This window comes from Moschus berezovskii, chromosome 16, assembly GCF_049115385.1.
Source record: "Moschus berezovskii isolate FMDL1 chromosome 16, NW_MosBer_1.0, whole genome shotgun sequence".
In the NCBI taxonomy this organism is placed as follows: Eukaryota; Metazoa; Chordata; class Mammalia; order Artiodactyla; family Moschidae; genus Moschus; species Moschus berezovskii.
In genome coordinates this window covers 73,863,816-73,881,145 of record NC_142475.1, presented here as the reverse complement: position 1 = coordinate 73,881,145, position 17,330 = coordinate 73,863,816, and the positions used below count along the sequence as shown (strand labels likewise).

The following is a 17,330-nucleotide window of genomic DNA, read 5'->3' as shown; positions in this document are numbered from 1 at the left end:
CCTTATGTTCCAAGTGGATGGCAGTTCAGGACAGGGGGATGGTGGCAATTTATCTACCTATCTCCACTTAGACATCTCATTCCCTCCTCAACTACTCTACATGGAGTCCTTCTTTCTTTCACTGAGTCAGCCCTCTCCGCCTGAAAACCCAGCTTACCCTTCACCGCCTCCATTAAAACAAAACAAAACAAAAAACACCTGACTCACAGTTACCTCCCTCTATGTCTGAGCACCCACAGCACTGATGCACTCAACAGGACCCAGCACTAAAAACCAACATCAGATGACCAATAGAAGTACTTTTCTCTAGGACTTGATCAGAGAGAATCTGGGATAACATAGAATTCAAATATTATTCACCACCTATTTTGGAAAAATTACAGTCAGTAATTCCATCATTCTAAACATAAAAATATTTCTGGAGAAACAAAACCAGAATTTAATCTCCACTCAGCACAAACCATTACCTGTGCTTAACGGACCAGGACAGTTAAACCTTCATCAAGTAGCAGGGCCAGTCTGAACATTGGATCCGGAAGTTCTTTTTGACTTCGGGGAGAAAAGCACATATCACTGACTCACTTAAGCGAATAAAACTCCAAAAGGCTCTAAGTTCTGTGTGTCACAAGCAAAGTCACTGAATCTTCATCCAGAAGTTGGTGCTTTCCCAAGGACTCCCATCTCCTAAATTTTTGATTAGACCAATATATCTTTGAAGGCGAGTTGAAATGGAGAAGATTTTCAAACACAAAGAAGAGGGCAGGATGACAGCCCAGTGTTTTCCTGTCCCTCCGCAGCCCTCAGCTACTCTGCAGATTTATTTATTTGGAATTGTCTTTGGTCCTCTCTCTTCTTTCATATGTTCTGGCGTGAACTCTTCCTTCTCACGTTGGATGGGGATACGGTAGCAGCAAGAGGTGACACAGAGATGGGCTGGAACTGTTGCAAGGCACTAGAAGTGAGAGGATGTCTGTGGACATTGAGGAAAAAAGTACCGAGAAAGGTAACGTTTGAAGACCCAACGTCGTCCGTCAAGGCCTTAAAGAAGTATCTCCTGTTATTGTCCACAGTATCACAGACCACATACACTATTCAACACACCACAATGTCATCTGATGTTGGTTTTTAGTGCTGGGTCCTGTTGAGTGCATCAGTGCTGTGGGTGCTCAGACATAGAGGGAGGTAACTGTGAGTCAGGTGTTTTTTGTTTTGTTTTGTTTTGTTTCTTCCCTCCATCCTCAAAACACGTAGTATTTTTTTCATTTAATATTTCTTTTAAGACCTTGAATTTTTTTTAAGGAAGAGATATTTTGAGCTTTCAAAAGAAAACTTTTTTAATGATTATTTAAGCAACACTGAGAAATATTTTCTCTGATTTCATTCTTTAAGGTACGTGTATCACTTATATAAACAGTAGTGATTTCCAGGCAATGAGGTAGATATGAATGCGGCATCTGGCCATGAGCAATTCCATACTGCAGTACACGCAGCTGGGAATGATAGAGAGGAAGACTGGCATTTTGATGGCCCCTCAAATATACCATAACTTGTCACTGATGGGCTATTTCCCAGGAGAGAAATATGGTCCTTATAGAAACAAATATGAACAACAGAGGCATCCTGTCAATTGCACCAACATGGGTTGTCTCGATGTTCCTGGCACTGGACTCAATGTTGGAAGGAACATAGTGAGAGGGAGACTGTCTTAGCTTGGGCTGTGATAACAAATTACCATAGACTGGTAGCTTAAACAACAGAATTTATTTCTCATGGCTCTGGAGGCTGGGAAGTCCACAATCAGGGTACCTGGTGAGAGCCCGCTTTCTGGCTTGGAGATGGTCCTGTGTCCATCACCCAGCAGTGAGCAAGGAGAAGCAAGCTCCTTCTGGAGTCCATGAGGGCACTAATTCCATTCATGAGGGCCCTTTCCTCATGACCTCTTCTAATCCTAATCACCTTCCAAAGGCTCCACTCCCTAATACCATCACATGGAGGGGTAGAGTTTACAACATATGAACTGAGGAAGGGGGGGTGGTAAATCACAAACACTTCAATCCATAACAAGAGCCCACAGTTAGTGAGAAGGACTCTTTAAACACTAAAGGTTACAGTGCATGAGATCAATGCCTCAGCAGCCATCTATCAAGGAAACTGGGAGCACAGATGAGGGAGAAATTAATTCTGCTTTGGGAAGGAACTCAGAAAGAGTCCCATGAAGAAATGACATGCTAACTAGATATTGAAGAAGAGCAGGAGTTGACTAAGAAGGTAAGTAGGAGAGTGACTTCTTCAGACAAAATAACTCTCTGAAAATCTCTCTCCCCCTAATTGCTTGAGATGAAATCAACTTACCAATTTTAATCAGAACTAAACTAGACTTTTAATTACCATTGAGGTTTCTCCAAAAGTTGTTTTCTGCTTATCATCTATTCATACCATCCACAAAAGTGACCTGCTAAATCTGCAGAATTTTTACAATAATAATAATAATACTATGATGAAACTTAACAGCATAGATTATCTTTATAACCAACAGTTCATGCGCATTCTCCAGGCCCACGAAGGCTAATGGGAAGTTTCTTCTGCTGCCAAAAGCTTACTGAGGACTTTTTTATTTTAATATAAATTGATAAAATTCAAGAACTACACAGCTACTTGGAAACTAAATCATTTTCAGTAAATCACCAAATACTCTACATGAACAACAAAGTTTTGGTGCTGTTCAAGCTGATTTGTTCTTCTTACCTCCATGGGAAAAGCTTTGAAATTAACTGTGTGCTCAGAACCACGCTGGTTTTCTCTTCCCCAGTGAAATCTAACTTCATACAGCTCAAATTCATGCCCTTGAGGCAATGGACCTCCTGATAGAACTGAAAAAAGAAAATAAGTTCTACTTAATTACATCTCAAACACATTCATTGGCACAGCATTATAAACATTTGGGGACATTTTTTGCCAAGAGGTCTCATAAATTCTACAGATTAAATTCACATAGCCAAAATGAGGAGAGTATAACTACTGTGGGATGAATTCATACTATCATCTTGATACAGCAGACATTCAAAAACTCTAAAATACTTGAGAATGGCATGTATACGTTAACTTCTTATATATTTTAGGCATAGGAGCAGACAGGAAATAAACCTAGCAGCTATCACAGTTTCCCCTGAGACTTAAACTTAGCATTGATCAGGAGACAAGAATATGACCTGAGTCTCAGACTGACCAATAATTTTCTATAGACTTATCACTAAATTAAACATTGTTTATAGATAATCCATTACACAAGCACACTTTCAATTAAGAGAACAGATGTTAGCTGGCATAATTACCCATGAAGCCAATTGTTATTAAGCCAACCTGGTTTTTCAACAATGAAATCACAATTTTTAAAAAGCTACCTATCATCCAGTGTTACATAAATGCAAATGAAATAAAACTGTGATAAAATATTCACAATATTTAAAATATTAAATTTTAGTTCTATGGAGCCCTGTTTCTGTGTCTCATTTCTGGAGATAACCTAGAACTCTGTCCCAAACAAAGGCACTCTGAAGGATGACGGAAAATACATCTAGTCTTGAAGTAATAAAATACTGGGCAGGGAACTAAGATCCCGCTTCAAGTCACTGATCACTGCTGTCTCCCTGAGATCAAGATCAGTCTCTTGCTAGCTGCCCCCTAGCCTGCACCATTTGAAATGGAAGCACCCTTCACCCTATGTGTCTATGACCCAACCTAAGGCTTTGAGGCATTGGAGGGGGGAGGCGTGCGGGGGCGGGGAGCAGATGGGGGTGGTGAGGGGCACAATTCTAACACTCCACTCTTAAAAAAGAGCAGAAAATTGTCTTGGATGAGGCTTAGCTCCACAAGGTTAAGGAAAAAGAAACAGGAATATTGTGAAACAAAGAGTATTAAAAATATCTTTCCCCAAAACATTTTCATCAGGTACACACACACAGAGTTTCTGAAACCGTTACAGAGCAGTTCACCAGTACTTTCTTACAGCAGTGGATGAAGCTGATCCTGTTAGTGAGTTCAGGGGCAGAAAAGAGAGATCTGAGCTTCACCTGTACACCTCCCACCTGCCTAGTGGCCAATATTTCTTCAGATTAAAACTTGGAAATTGAGAGGATATTTTTAAATCCCCTGAAAATTCAAACTGCACAGATGTATGTTTTACTGAAGAGAAGTTCTGGGCTCACAGGGGTTTCACTGAAAAATACTTCAACAAATACTTTTTGATCACCTACACTGTAGCAGGCACATGGTGTTTAAGACACATGGATGTTGACAAAACAGACAAAACTCACTGGCTTCATGGACCTTACATCCTGCTGGGATGAAATGCAAATGTATATATTTATGAAGATCAGACTTTTACTGTGATATTTATTTGGTCATTATAGGGCTTCCCTGGTGGCTCAGACAGTAAGGAATCTGCCTGTAATGTGGGAGACTCAAGTTCTATCCCTGGGTGAAGAAGCTCCCTTGGAGAAGGGAATGGCAAACCATTCCAGCATTCTTGCCTAGAGAATCCCATGGACAGAGAAGCCTGGTGGGTTACACTCCATGGGGTCGCAGAGTCAGACACAACTGAACAACTAACACTTTCACTTTTGATCATTACATGGTCCTCATGCTCAAGAAAATGCTAATGAAACCAGATCCTCGGGGTCTTACATTCTACTGGGTTGAAAAGGAACACAAAGAAGGGAAGCGTTTTAACCAAGCTTGCTCCACAGGTAGGTGACAAAGGGGAAGCTGTCAGCCAAGAATTGGTTCTGGTACCTTTCACTTTTCCTGCAGACAAATAATCCAAAGTTAAACCACACTAAAATCACAGGGTCATAAAAACTGACAATATCCTGAATTCAGAATTTTATGAGGTTCCAGGTAAAAGCATTACTTGTTCATCCCCCACAAATGATTGTGTTTACAGACTACAAATAAATAGCAGCTCTCTTTCAACCATCTGGCAGCATCCTCTCAAAGCATTATTCTTCCTTTGGACCATTTACTTGCTTTACAAGAAAACTAGTCATACCAAGAGAAGAACACTTAGCATTTTATGAATATCAAATTTTGCTGAGTGATATTTTGTCACTCTATGGCAGGTTTATTAGTTGTGGTACCATCACGTTCAATAAAATTACAATGAAACATGAAACTCACACTGATGATGTGCTGCATTTCCTGAGAATAACAAACTTGTGAAAAGGACACAGGATATACTGTTGTCATTGCTACCACCTCCATTGTCTTGACTGCTTTTTCTTTGATAGGCATGGCCATTATGCTTATAGACATAAAAGAGCTCCTTTCAGAAGCTTCTGCAAAATTTGAGAATCCCATAGAGACATGACACATATACACTCCCCTGAAACTATCTAAGCTTCTATAACCCTTTGCTGAAAACAGATTTGCCAGAGAGTTCAAAGGTTGAGTCCCCCTCATTTCATTCGAGTTCAACACACATGGTTTGAGATGGACTCCATGCCTGGCCATGTGCTGACCACGGAGTGTGTAAAAGGAAGGTTATAGCCTTGCAATGGCAAGGCATTCTCAGTGCTGAAGGAACTAAAAGTGATTGCATTGGGGCAGAAGGGAAAGGGGCTTCCCCAATGGCTCAGCAGGGAAAGAATCCACCTGCAATGCAGTAGATAGGAGTTCAAGCCTTGGGTCAGGAAGATCCCCTGGAGGAGGAAATAGCAACCCACTCCAGTAGTCTTGCCTGAAGAATACTATGCACAGAGGAGCCTGGTGGGCTACAATCCAAAGGGTAGCAAACAATCAGACACGACTGAGGACAGAAGTAAAAAAGAAAAAAAAAAGAGCAGAGGAAAATGCATAAGGCAGTCGGAACCCAGCAGGATCCAAGCCAAAACCAAAGGCAGGCGGGGGTTGTGGGGGGAGGGGAGGAGTTAGAAAGTAAGTCAGGGAAGACTTTACAGAGGAGGTGACAGCTAAGCAAGTCTTAAAGGGTAAGCTAAGTGCATAACTGAGAAACTATACTTTAGAAGCAGGAAGAAGAGACTCAGAAAGACTCAGAGGTGGGAAATGGCCAGAATGCATGCCAAGAGAATAAAGTCAGAGGTGTCTAATGGCCAAAGGCAGGCCTCAAGGTACAAAATTGGCCGGGTGCAGGTGGGCAGATGGCAGTCCAGGCAGACGGGCTGGAGTTTATCTTGGAGAATCATCACTAGTTTTTAAGCATTGGGCTAATATTTTTGCATTTTAAAATATTACTCCCAGGTCTGGGACTTCCCTGGCGATCCGGTGGTTAGGACTCTGTGTTTCCACTACATGGGGGTACCAGTTCCATCCCTGGTCTGGAAACCAAGATCCTGCATGCCACGAGGCACAGCCAAAGAAAAAATGGATTAAAATATTACTCCTAGGTCTGCATAGATGGTAGATCAGCAAAGTGCAAGCCCAACTATTGAGAAAGCTGAAGCCACAGCCAGGCAAAGAGAGCATGACCAGGAGACAGAGCCTGATGGAGTCATGACCCCAAATTCAGGAAGACCAATGCCAATGGCCCCTGATGCATCCCCTAAAGGATCAGAAGTCCCTAAAGTTCACTCTCAATAAGATTTTTAATTTATTTCTAATTGAAGTATACCTGCTTCACAATGTTCTATTAGATTCTGCTGTACAACGTGAATCAGCTATAAGTACACACATATCACCTCCCTCTGGAGACTCCCTCCTACTCCCTTCCCACTCCTCTAGGTCATCAAAGAGCACCTCTCAAAGGTTTAAAGACCTTATGACCTCAGTTTAATTTTCAAGGAATCCCAAATATTTTCATAAAACATTCTAAAAAATAGTATTAATCAGTTCTTTTAACATTTGAAGTCTTCAAAGCAACAATCAATATGTTTAACAGTCCTTAGCTTTTAACCTACAGCTTTATTTCACATTAAAGAATAAATATCATCAGCTCATAAAGGCAGTGCTAACACCAAACAAGAGGGAGAGGAGGCCAGGTAAACTGGGTCTATAAGCAAAGTGAAGCAGATGAAGATGACAGTCGAAATAATTCAAGCCCCCCAGAGTCAGCTAATAATAAATATGATCATAAAGAAATTCACTGGCGACCCACTCCAGTACTCTTGCCTGGAAAATCCCATGGACGGAGGAGTCTAGTAGGCTGCAGTCCGTGGGGTCGTGAAGAGTCGGACATGACTGAGCAGCTTCACTTTCCCTTTTCCCTTTCATGCATTGGAGAAGGAAATGGCAACCCACTCCAGTGTTCTTGCCTGGAGAATCCCAGGGACGGGGGAACCTGGTGGGCTGCTATCTATGGGATCGCACAGAGTCGGACACAACTGAAGCGACTTAGCAGCAGTTATCCTCATTTACATGAACTTCTCTAAGAAGAGATAAGTTAATTTGTATTTCAGGTAGTAAATGATCAATGCTGCTGCTGCTGCTGCTAAGTCACTTCAGTTGTGTCCGACTCTGTGTGACCCCATAAACGGAAGCCCACCAGGCTCCCCCGTCCCTGGGATTCTCCAGGCAAGACTGGAGTGGGTTGCCATTTCCTTCTCCAATGTGTGAAAGTGAAAAGTGAAAGTGAAGTCGCTCAGTCGTGTCCGACCCTTAGCGACCCCACAGACTGCAGCCTACCAGGCTCCTCCATCCATGAGATTTTCTAGGCAAGAGTACTGGAGTGGCTTGCCATTGCCTTCTCCGAAATGAAAAATAAATACATATTGATGGAGGGAGGGTTATCATTTGAGGACCAGCTGAAGGAACTAATTATGTCTGGAAAGGAAAAATAGCAATTTCATGGCATGATGGTAGTAGTCAATATTTTAAAGAATGTCATGTGGAACTACAATTGCAGGACCTCCCTGGTGGTCCAATCCGCCTGCCAATGTAGGGAGATATGTTCGATCCCTGGTCTAAGATCCCACATGCTGCAGGGCAACTACACCCATATGCCAAATTACTGAGCCTGCATGCCCTACAGCCTGCGCTCTGCAACAAGAGAAGCCACTGGAGTGAGAATCCCTGCACCACAACTAGAGAGTAGCCCCCATCTGCCACAACAGAGAAAGCCTGCAAGCAGCAAGGAAGACCCAGTACAACCGAAAATAAGTATTAAAATAAAATTAAAAGAAGAAAGCACAATTACATGTGTTCTGTATAGATCCAGAATTCCGCAATAGAAGTGGTGACGGAGATCCCAGGACTTTTTTGACGTGGTTGCACTCGAAAGCAAAATGGATCCTCTCTCAGTGAGGCATGAATATATTTTCCTGAGCTGTTCAAGCTGAAGACACACAGCTACTGGCCAGAGGGTCTGAGATCGGGGGCTGGAATGGTGGCCTCCAGGGAGCCAACCCATTCAGTGAATCTACGATTTGGTCACCTTCCTAATCTCATCTGCTGCCTTGTTGTATCACCTACACAATCAGACTATTTTCTTCTCAAGAAGAGTGTCGATGAAGAAACTTTGAGAAATTCCATCAATTAAGGACAATAGGGAATGAAGAACCGGCAAAAGAAAGGTAGACAAAATTAAGAAGAAACATCCAGAGCTGGTGTGTCACAGAGACCAACAGGAGAAGGAGTTTCCAAAAATTCCACTGCAAATGCAGCGGAATTAAAGTACTATGGCTCAGAGGTTAAAGCGTCTGCCTCCAAGGCGGGAGACCCGGGTTCGATCCCTGGGTTGGGAAGATCCCCTGGAGAAGGAAACGGTAACCCACTCCAGTATTCTTGCCTGGAGAATCCCATGGACGGAGAAGCCTGGTAGGCTACAGTCCACGGGGTCGCAAAGAGTCGGACACGACTGAGCGACGGAACAGAACGGAAGGATCTTAAAGTGGTCCTTTAATCGTGGGATGAGGAGCTTATCAGTGACCCTGGTTTGAGAACTTTCAGCAGGAGGTCTGGAGTGAAAGATTTGTGCTCATGACATCTCTCAAATTTAAAACCCCAGATAGGTTATTAAGGGCTTCCCTCATAGCTCAGTAAGTAAAAAGTCTTCCTGCAATGCAGGAGACCAAGGTTCGATTCCTGGATCAGGAAGACACCCTGGAGAAGGAAAGGGCAACCCACTTCTGTATTCTTGCCTGGAGGATCCCACGGACAGAGGAGCCTGGCAGGTTACAGTCTATGCGGTCGCAAGAGTCGGACACGACTAAGCAGCTAAGCACACTTATCTAAGGAAACTACACCATAAGGTTTATGCTAGAAGCTTTCACTTAATAAGTTACAGTTGTTGTAACTCCTTTTAGTAATTCTGTACTTTTTAATACAAAACAAAAAAATTTAAGACTTTTTATATAGACTATTTTTAAAGTCTTTAGACCACCAGGGAAATCCCCGCCAAAAATTTTTAATTGTGCTTATTCTACAAATTTTTTATTAAAAAAAAAAAAAGCATCCAAGGAAACTTCGATGCATTACTACCAAGTGAAAGAAGCCAAGCAGAAGCGTATAAAATGCGTGATTCCAGCCACATGACATGAAAAATTCAAAACTACAGAGATAGTATAAGGATTTGTGATTGCCAAGAGCTGGGGAGAGAGACAGAAGAACAGGAGGAACATAGAATTTTTAGGGAAGTGAAACCATTCTGTATGATATTACAATAGTGGGCACATGTCATTAAACATTTGTTTAAGCTCCAACACACCAAGAGCAAACCCTAATGTAAACTATGGACTCTGAGTGTTGATGAGGTGTCAATGTGGGTTCATTAACTATAATGGATGTACCCTCTGGTTACACGCTTTTTCACCTGTGACCAACAACCATAATACCGACAGCCAGGTGTGAGCCATCACACGGCTTCCCCCAGAGAAATCCAGAAACCTACAAAGGCTCCTCCAACAACACAGCCTGCTCCTACATGACCACGTTACTGTGACAGCCACCAGACCTCAGTCCCTGCCCACAGGCAGAGCCTCTAACTCGACTTTCAGACCCATTACTAAATGTGAACAAAGAGCCAAAGATCACTGGACATTTGAGAAGAACCTCCAACACAAAAGAGAGAGACCAAAACAAACAGAAGAAACCCAGAATAAAGCAGAAACACAGCAGAACAGAAAAAAAGATCCCATAATCAAGAAATAAACACTGGTAGTTTTTTAATTTTTAAAATTCATAGAATAAGCACCATATATTAGAAATTAAAAATATAACAGAAGATTAGAGATAAATATAAGACAATTAGAAGACAAATATAAGAGAACAGAAGTTTAATAGAAAGATGTAAGTTGAGGAAATCTAACAAAATAGAAGAAAAACGACTAAAAAAAAGAGTTAGTGGAAAAAGAGGGAAAAAACAGAAAACTTATCAATTAAATAATATAAGAAAGTTCCTGAGAAATAAAAGATAATTATCTTTTGATTTTTGGGCTCACCAAGCACCCAGCACAGAGACACACAAGGTATTTACTCTTACAAGCCCTTCTCAGCAAATTACTAGAAGATGAACGGTGGGAGGGAATAAATCAAAACCTCTCTGAAAGGAGGGAACAGTCTCAAAAGAGGATCACATCATCCAGCAAACATGGGATTGAACACACGGACAGTCAACTGACTTCCTAGGCCTGAGATCTAGGATGCTGCAGGCAATGGCAGTCCAGGTGGGCTGGAAGGGTGGATATGAGGGACAGAAAGACTTCAAAGGACTTTCTGAATATCCTGGGAGAAGATGTGCCTGCCAGCCATCAGAGAGTGTGGAAATGAAACCATGATGGATAAACAAAAACCAAATAAACAATAATACACTAACGCCAGGGGTGGGGGCCCCCCACATTATTCAGTAAAGGAAATAGAACACAGCCTCAGCTGGAAACAACAGTTGCACAGTCATAATAATAAAGACACTGAGCTAATTTAAATAAATATAATTTAAGTATGCAGGGACGATGGGAGGCAAAACTTCCAAGTGCTCAGTTGCTCAGTCATGGCCAGCTCTTTGTGACCCCATAGGCTGTAGCCCGCCAGGCTCCTCTGTCCATGGGATTCTGCAGGCAAGAATACTGGAGTGGGTTGCCATTTCCTCCTCCAGATCTTCCCAACCCAAGGATGGAACCTGGGTAAATATAAACTGCTCCAGACACAGGTTTCCTTGTTACTTTTTTCCCAAGTATGGAGAAATACTGAAAAGGGAGAAACAATGAAGAAATGACTGTAGTGGCAGAAAGGAGACAGGCGTCTGACGGAGCAAGGTCTCCAAAGAGGATGGAGGAAGGGGTCAGAGTGTGTGCGCCGAACAGGCCCAGACAGAAACACAGACAACTCTTCCTCGATAGTCAGGAGAGGACCGTGTGGGCAGAGAGGAGAAACAGTGCTTGATGGGCTCTGTTTGGGGGCGTGGCAGGGGGCCACAGAAAATTGTGAATGCTTGAGAAGGCACCAGAAAAAAATGGCAAACTCAATGTGATGGAGTAAACTTGATCTCCGAGCAGGAATGAACACAAATTGTCTTAATCGACAGCATTTGGACTTGTTCATTCCTCCACACTCTTGTGACACGTAGAACACCAGGCTGCATTTACACTGACACCATAGAGGACTGTGTTGTCATTAATAGGAATCTTCAAGAACCATCCTACCCATCTGTATACAAACCAACACTCAATCACCATGGTGCCTGATGTGAAACGCATGCTAGTTGTACAGATATGTAAATGTTTATTTTCAGAAATGAAATGGTATGTCGACATAAACCAATACACTTTACAGTGTAATACCAACATTATCTTAACATGTTTTTTATGTCAGGACAGTCAGCATTCAATAACTTTACTATGTATTTTAAAATTAATACATGATGTCCCATCATAGATAGCCCTCCCCCAAAAAAACCTGACTTAAATTCAAGTTTATATCTGACACTGTCTCTTTGACTGTACCTTAGATTCTATTTTGGGAAATATCCGTACCTTGTCTAGACTCAGAGTAGCTGGTAAGACTCTAAATTAAAGCTCAGGAATATTCACAATGAATAAAATATTCATAGTTGGAAATCAATACCTGCCCTGTCTAACAGTAAACCCAAAGATTTTATTGCTTGAAATATCAAATTTATCGATTCAGAATTAATTTGAGTACAGTTGGTCTCTGTTTATTAAATACTCCCCAATATTTCAACACATTCCTAATTTTACATTCTTCCCAAGAAGTATAGTTAGTATTCACTACGAAAAGCCAGAAATTAATGCTAATTTTAAAATATTCTGCTCTCCTCTCCCGCTATATTTAAGCAAAAAAGCAATTTCCTTGGTAATTATCCAACAGTTTTTCTAAAAAGACATTTCAGATCCATCTCAAATGGGTTCAGAAGGGAGGAGGAGTTAAAAAAAATAAATAAAAGTAAGAGCTCTGTTTGCCATTTAAATCTTTCACTGAGTTTAGAGACTGATTTTGACTGCTGTTAATTAAAATTCTTCTTGCCATATATATTATATATTAATATAAGAGAGAAAATTAATTTGAAAAGTCTATCTTGGATGCCAAATAATATCAATAAATGCTCATCTTTAGTTTTACAAAGCAGTAAAACAGAATTATAATTATCTAAATGATTTGAGCTAATCAACACTTTGGACAAAACAAAGATTCGTATACTTGTGTATGTTGTTGCTCTGTCGCCCAGTCATGTCCAACTCTTTGAGACTCCATGGACTACAGCAGTCCAGGCCTCTGTCTCTCACCATCTCCCAGGGTTTGACCAAGTTCATGTTCATTGCATCAGTGATGCCGTCCAGCCGTCTCATCCTCTGACACCCTCTTCTCCTTCTGCCCTCAATCTTTCCCAGCATCAGGGACTTTACCAATGAGTCATCTGTTCGCATCAGATGACCAAAATACTGGAGCTCCAGCATTGTACATTTGTACATACTTTTCTTCAAATTTCACCGAGCTGGAATTTGACCAACTAAGGTTGTTCCAAAAACATCATATAACATGGGACAATCAAATGACACCTTCATAATTTCATCCTTTCAAAATGTTTCAGAAAATAATTCCCCCAAAATGCATGCTATGGTATATAAAGGTATCCTGACAACAGAGCTAGGTTGGTCCTACCATTAAGGTCATACAAGCTAAATTAGTTTGGCAACGACTTCTAGTTTAATAAGAAGCACATAGAAACATTTAAAATACCTGATTTCGACTTCAGGATAACCTGAATGGTATGCCCGTCATTGGCGACCTCACAGTCCCGGCAGACCACATAATTCGGGGAGAGGCGGATATCCAGCAGTGAGGGGTCATATCGAGCCTCTCTTGAATTCAAGTTAATGGGAGACTGGTACTCCCCATTAGCGTCCGGAAACACCAAGCCCCACTCAACACCTGAGGACAAAATGAAGCAAACTTAAATGGAATGAAAAAATAAGTTACAGTAAAATTTAACAAGGGAAAACTACTTTAAACATTGTTTATGATCCTTACCAATATTAAGAAGGTTATGACTACCGTCTCTTTATAGAAGACATGGTATTAATAAAGTGTGTGCATTTTTGCATTCATAGGTTGAATGGACTAACGTTATCAAATATCACATTTGGAGTCCCAGACTAACAAAATGTTCTATTTGTCTACATAGAGGTACTAATTTATGTCTCTAGGAAATTCAGATCATCTTTAAGTGATTAGAAAAAGAAACAATACCACAAAATTTTCCTCTGTTCATTAGTTCAAATATGTTAAGTACTTGGAAAATTCCTGTAACTTTCAGTGTTTAGTGTGAGTCAAAAACCAAAAATCTGATGCTAGTGAGTAAAAATTTCTTAAACAGTAGTTTGAAGTGTGTATATTCATATATACAGGGCTTCCTGGGTGGCTCAGTGGTAAAGAATCCGCCTTCCAAGCAGGAGACATGCTATCCCTAGGTTCTATCCCTAGGTTGGGAAGATCCCCTGGAGAAGGAAATGGAAACCCACTCTTATATTCTTGCCTGGGAGATCCCATGGACAGAGAAGCCTGGCAGGCTACAGTCCATAAAGTTGCAGAGTCAGACATGACTTAGCAACTGAGCACACACACTCCTATATATACATACCTATATATCATGCATATATAGATAATACTCTTTCCATATTTGCATAATGCAAGTTATAAACTCTACATTTGTTGCAGATACGTAGTCAACATCAGCACCAGTTGTTAGCTCCATTAGGAGTCCTACATCTTCAGGGATACATTTTAGGAATCTAAACTTTTTATACATGGTCAATCCCCATCTTGCCAGACCCACTGATTCAGCTCAAAAACTTAGGACTTGTTCAGAAAAAGTTGAACGGTGTCAGCATCCTTCTAGAAAACTCAGTAGCTCAAATAGATACTTTCTCCCCGCAGGCAAGCAAGAAACAGTTTCACCAACGCGATAAGAGACAAGAATCTGAAAAAAAGTGAATATATGCGTCTGTATAACTGGATCACTTTTTTGTACACCTGAAACTAACACAAAGCTGTAAACCAAAGAATTTTTTTTTTCAAAGAAAGAAAATAAGAGCTTCAGTAACGCTGCATTCTCAATGTGTTCAGTAACAGTTAAGGCTGCTCTTCTAGCTACCAGCCAGACGGAACTGTCACCAACGCAGCCTTCGGGCTAGCCCACCGGACGCGGGCAGGTGCCAGCCGCTGCCCGGCACCGAGGTCGGGCTCCCAGAGAAGCTCGCGGGCGATGGGCACGCCCGCTCTGCCCGGAGCACCTGCTGCCCCTAAAGGGCCGAGGACCCACGTGGGAAGAGGGGCGGCGGAGGCGCGGGGAGCGCGCCAGAGCAGCGGGACCCACCCCGCGGGCCAGCCTCCGGACGCGCGGCGGGTTACCTTCCTCGTAGCCCCACTCCACACCTTCCTCCTCTTCCTCCTCATCCTCCTCCTTCTCCGGGAAGGCCACGGAGTCTTCGATGAAGCTCAGGTCAGCCATGGGGAGGCCGTGGGTCCCCTCGGCGCTCTCGCCCGCGGTGCCTGGGCGCCCCTGCAGGGCGAGCGCTCCGGGGCGCGAGTCGGGTGTGAGCGGGGAAGTGTGAGCGCGCGTTCCAGGGGGAGCGCTGCCGTGAGTGTGAGCGCGCGTGTGTGCGAGGGTGATGAGTGTGAGCGGGGATGAGTGTGAGCGCGTGCGGTGAAGGGCAACGTGGATGCGAGCACGCGCGCGTGCCAGGCGGGAGTCTTTAGGGCGGCGAGCCGGACACTCGCGGCCCGAGTCCAGCAGGAGCGCAAGAGAAGCAGCGGCTCAAGGAGCGCGAGCAGGCAGGTTATAAACCCGACCGGGGCGGGGCTGGCACGGGAGGGACCGCCCCTGCGCTCAGGCCGGGCCTGCGGTGGACCGCAGGGAAAGGCCGGGGCTCCGGGCCGAAGCCCTGGAAACGGCGGACCCCGCCCCCCAACTTCGGCACGCACACCGGACCTCCCCAACACACACACACCCGGCTCCCGCGCCTTCCTTCTAGAACCCCGGGGTCTGCCCTGAGCATCCAGTGCGCAGAGCCTTGGCCAGGGCTCCCTACCCTTATGTATTGTCATCTGATTCCAGGAAATACCACAAAGAACGAAGGGAGTCGAGAGAAGAAAGATGAATTACCCCATGAGAGAAGGCTTGAGAACCCCTTACCAAAACCAAAAAACTTTACCGCTCCGAATCTCTGTCATTGAATATTCACTTTTTAATTTAATTCATCCTTAGAGGCCAGTGGAAACGAGTACGGAAAATTTTTCAGGAAGCCTATAGTTCCTACAAATATTTAAGGGAAAAAAATTGTTTAATATAGAGAAGTAATTTAGGGAAATTTTTCCATTTATAAAAGGCATAAGGAGTGAAAGGCAATAAAAGAAGGCTGTTTAGTTTTATTTCAAGCCTGGGTTGCTGCTTCGGAAGCTGCTGGCTGTGTACACAGCTCCCAATCGCCCGGGGAAATCGTGTAAATAATGAAACGCACACATTACATAACAAACAGGAACTTTCCTGCTCCAAAAAGTCATCTTTTGAATATGCTTCTCAATCCAGCGTGAATGACTTCAACCTCCTGTTCCAGTCAATAACCTAGGGCAGGTCAACCTCACGTTCTTAGGACTGTGTGCATAATACAACCCACTCCAGTATTCTTGCCTGGGAAATCCCATGGACAGAAGAGCCTGGCGGGCTACAGTACATGAGGTCGCAAAGACTGGGACACGACTGAGCATGTACGAGGGCGGCGAGGGATGGAAGGGAATGGGGGATAGATATAGCCTTTAAAAATAATGAGCACTGTCCCAAATATTAACCACTTTCTACTTAAGTTCTTCTAAAAAGAACATTTTATTTCTTTGTTTTTTTTTTAATCTCAGTTTTATTTATTTATTTTACTTTACAATATTGTATTGGTTTTGCCATACATTGACATGAATCTGCCATGGGTGTACATGTGTTCCCCATCCTGAACCCCCCTCCCACCTCCCTCCCCATCCCATCCCTCTGGGTCGTCCCAGTGCACCAGCCCCAAGCATCCTGTATCATGCATCCAACCTGGACTGGTGATTCGTTTCACATGTGATAATTTACATGTTTCAGTGCCATTCTCCCATATCATCCAGCCCTTGCCCTCTCCCACAGAGTCCAAAAGACTGTTCTATACACCTGTGTCTCTTTTGCTGTCTCGTATACAGGGTTATCATTACCATCTTTCTAAACTCCATATATATGCGCTAGTATACTGTATTGGTGTTTTTCTTTCTGGCTTACTTCACTCTGTATAATAGGCTCCAGTTTCATCCACCTCATTAGAACTGATTCAAATGTATTCTTTTTAATGGCTGAGTAATATTCCATTGTGTAAATGTATCACCGCTTTTTTATCTATTCATCTGTTGATGGAGATCTAGGTTGCTTCCATGTCCTGGCTATTATAAAGAGTGCTGCGATGAACATTGGGGTACACATGTCTCTTTCAATTCTGGTTTCCTCGGTGTGTATGCCCAGCAGTGTGATTGCTGGGTCATATGGCAGTTCTATTTCCAGTTTTTTAAGGAATCTCCACACTGTTTTCCATAGTGGCTGTACTAGTTTGCATTCCCACCAACAGTGTAAGAGGGTTCCCTTTTCTCCACACCCTCTCCAGCATTTATTGCTTGTAGACTTTTGGATAGAGGCCATTCTGACTGGCGTGAAATGGTACCTCATTGTGGTTTTGATTTGCATTTCTCTGATAATGAGTTTCACAGTCTTGAACATTTCAATCAAGTTTCTTTTTAGAAGTAGGTTCATACATTCATCAAATGCTGCAACTCACAGAACTCAGGAGGATCTTGATAATAAGATCTCTTAGAGACCTTGAGCTCATCAACAATGTCCATTCCCCTCTGCC

At 42.8% G+C, this 17,330-nt stretch overlaps 1 protein-coding gene across 1 annotated transcript in view; it reads right to left on the bottom strand.

The window, feature by feature from the left end:
* The window catches only part of CA8 (carbonic anhydrase 8 (inactive)), an 84,881-nt gene extending 69,677 nt beyond the window's left edge, over nt 1-15,204 (bottom strand). Inside the window, exons 1-3 of the mRNA XM_055432428.2 lie at nt 14,815-15,204; nt 13,144-13,335; nt 2,746-2,870 (exon numbers count right to left, since the gene is read on the bottom strand). Coding sequence (XP_055288403.1) covers nt 2,746-2,870; nt 13,144-13,335; nt 14,815-14,914 — 417 coding nt within the window. The 5' untranslated portion in view covers nt 14,915-15,204. The remainder of the gene's footprint in view (nt 1-2,745; nt 2,871-13,143; nt 13,336-14,814) is intronic.
* Between the last annotated feature and the right edge of the window lie 2,126 nt (nt 15,205-17,330).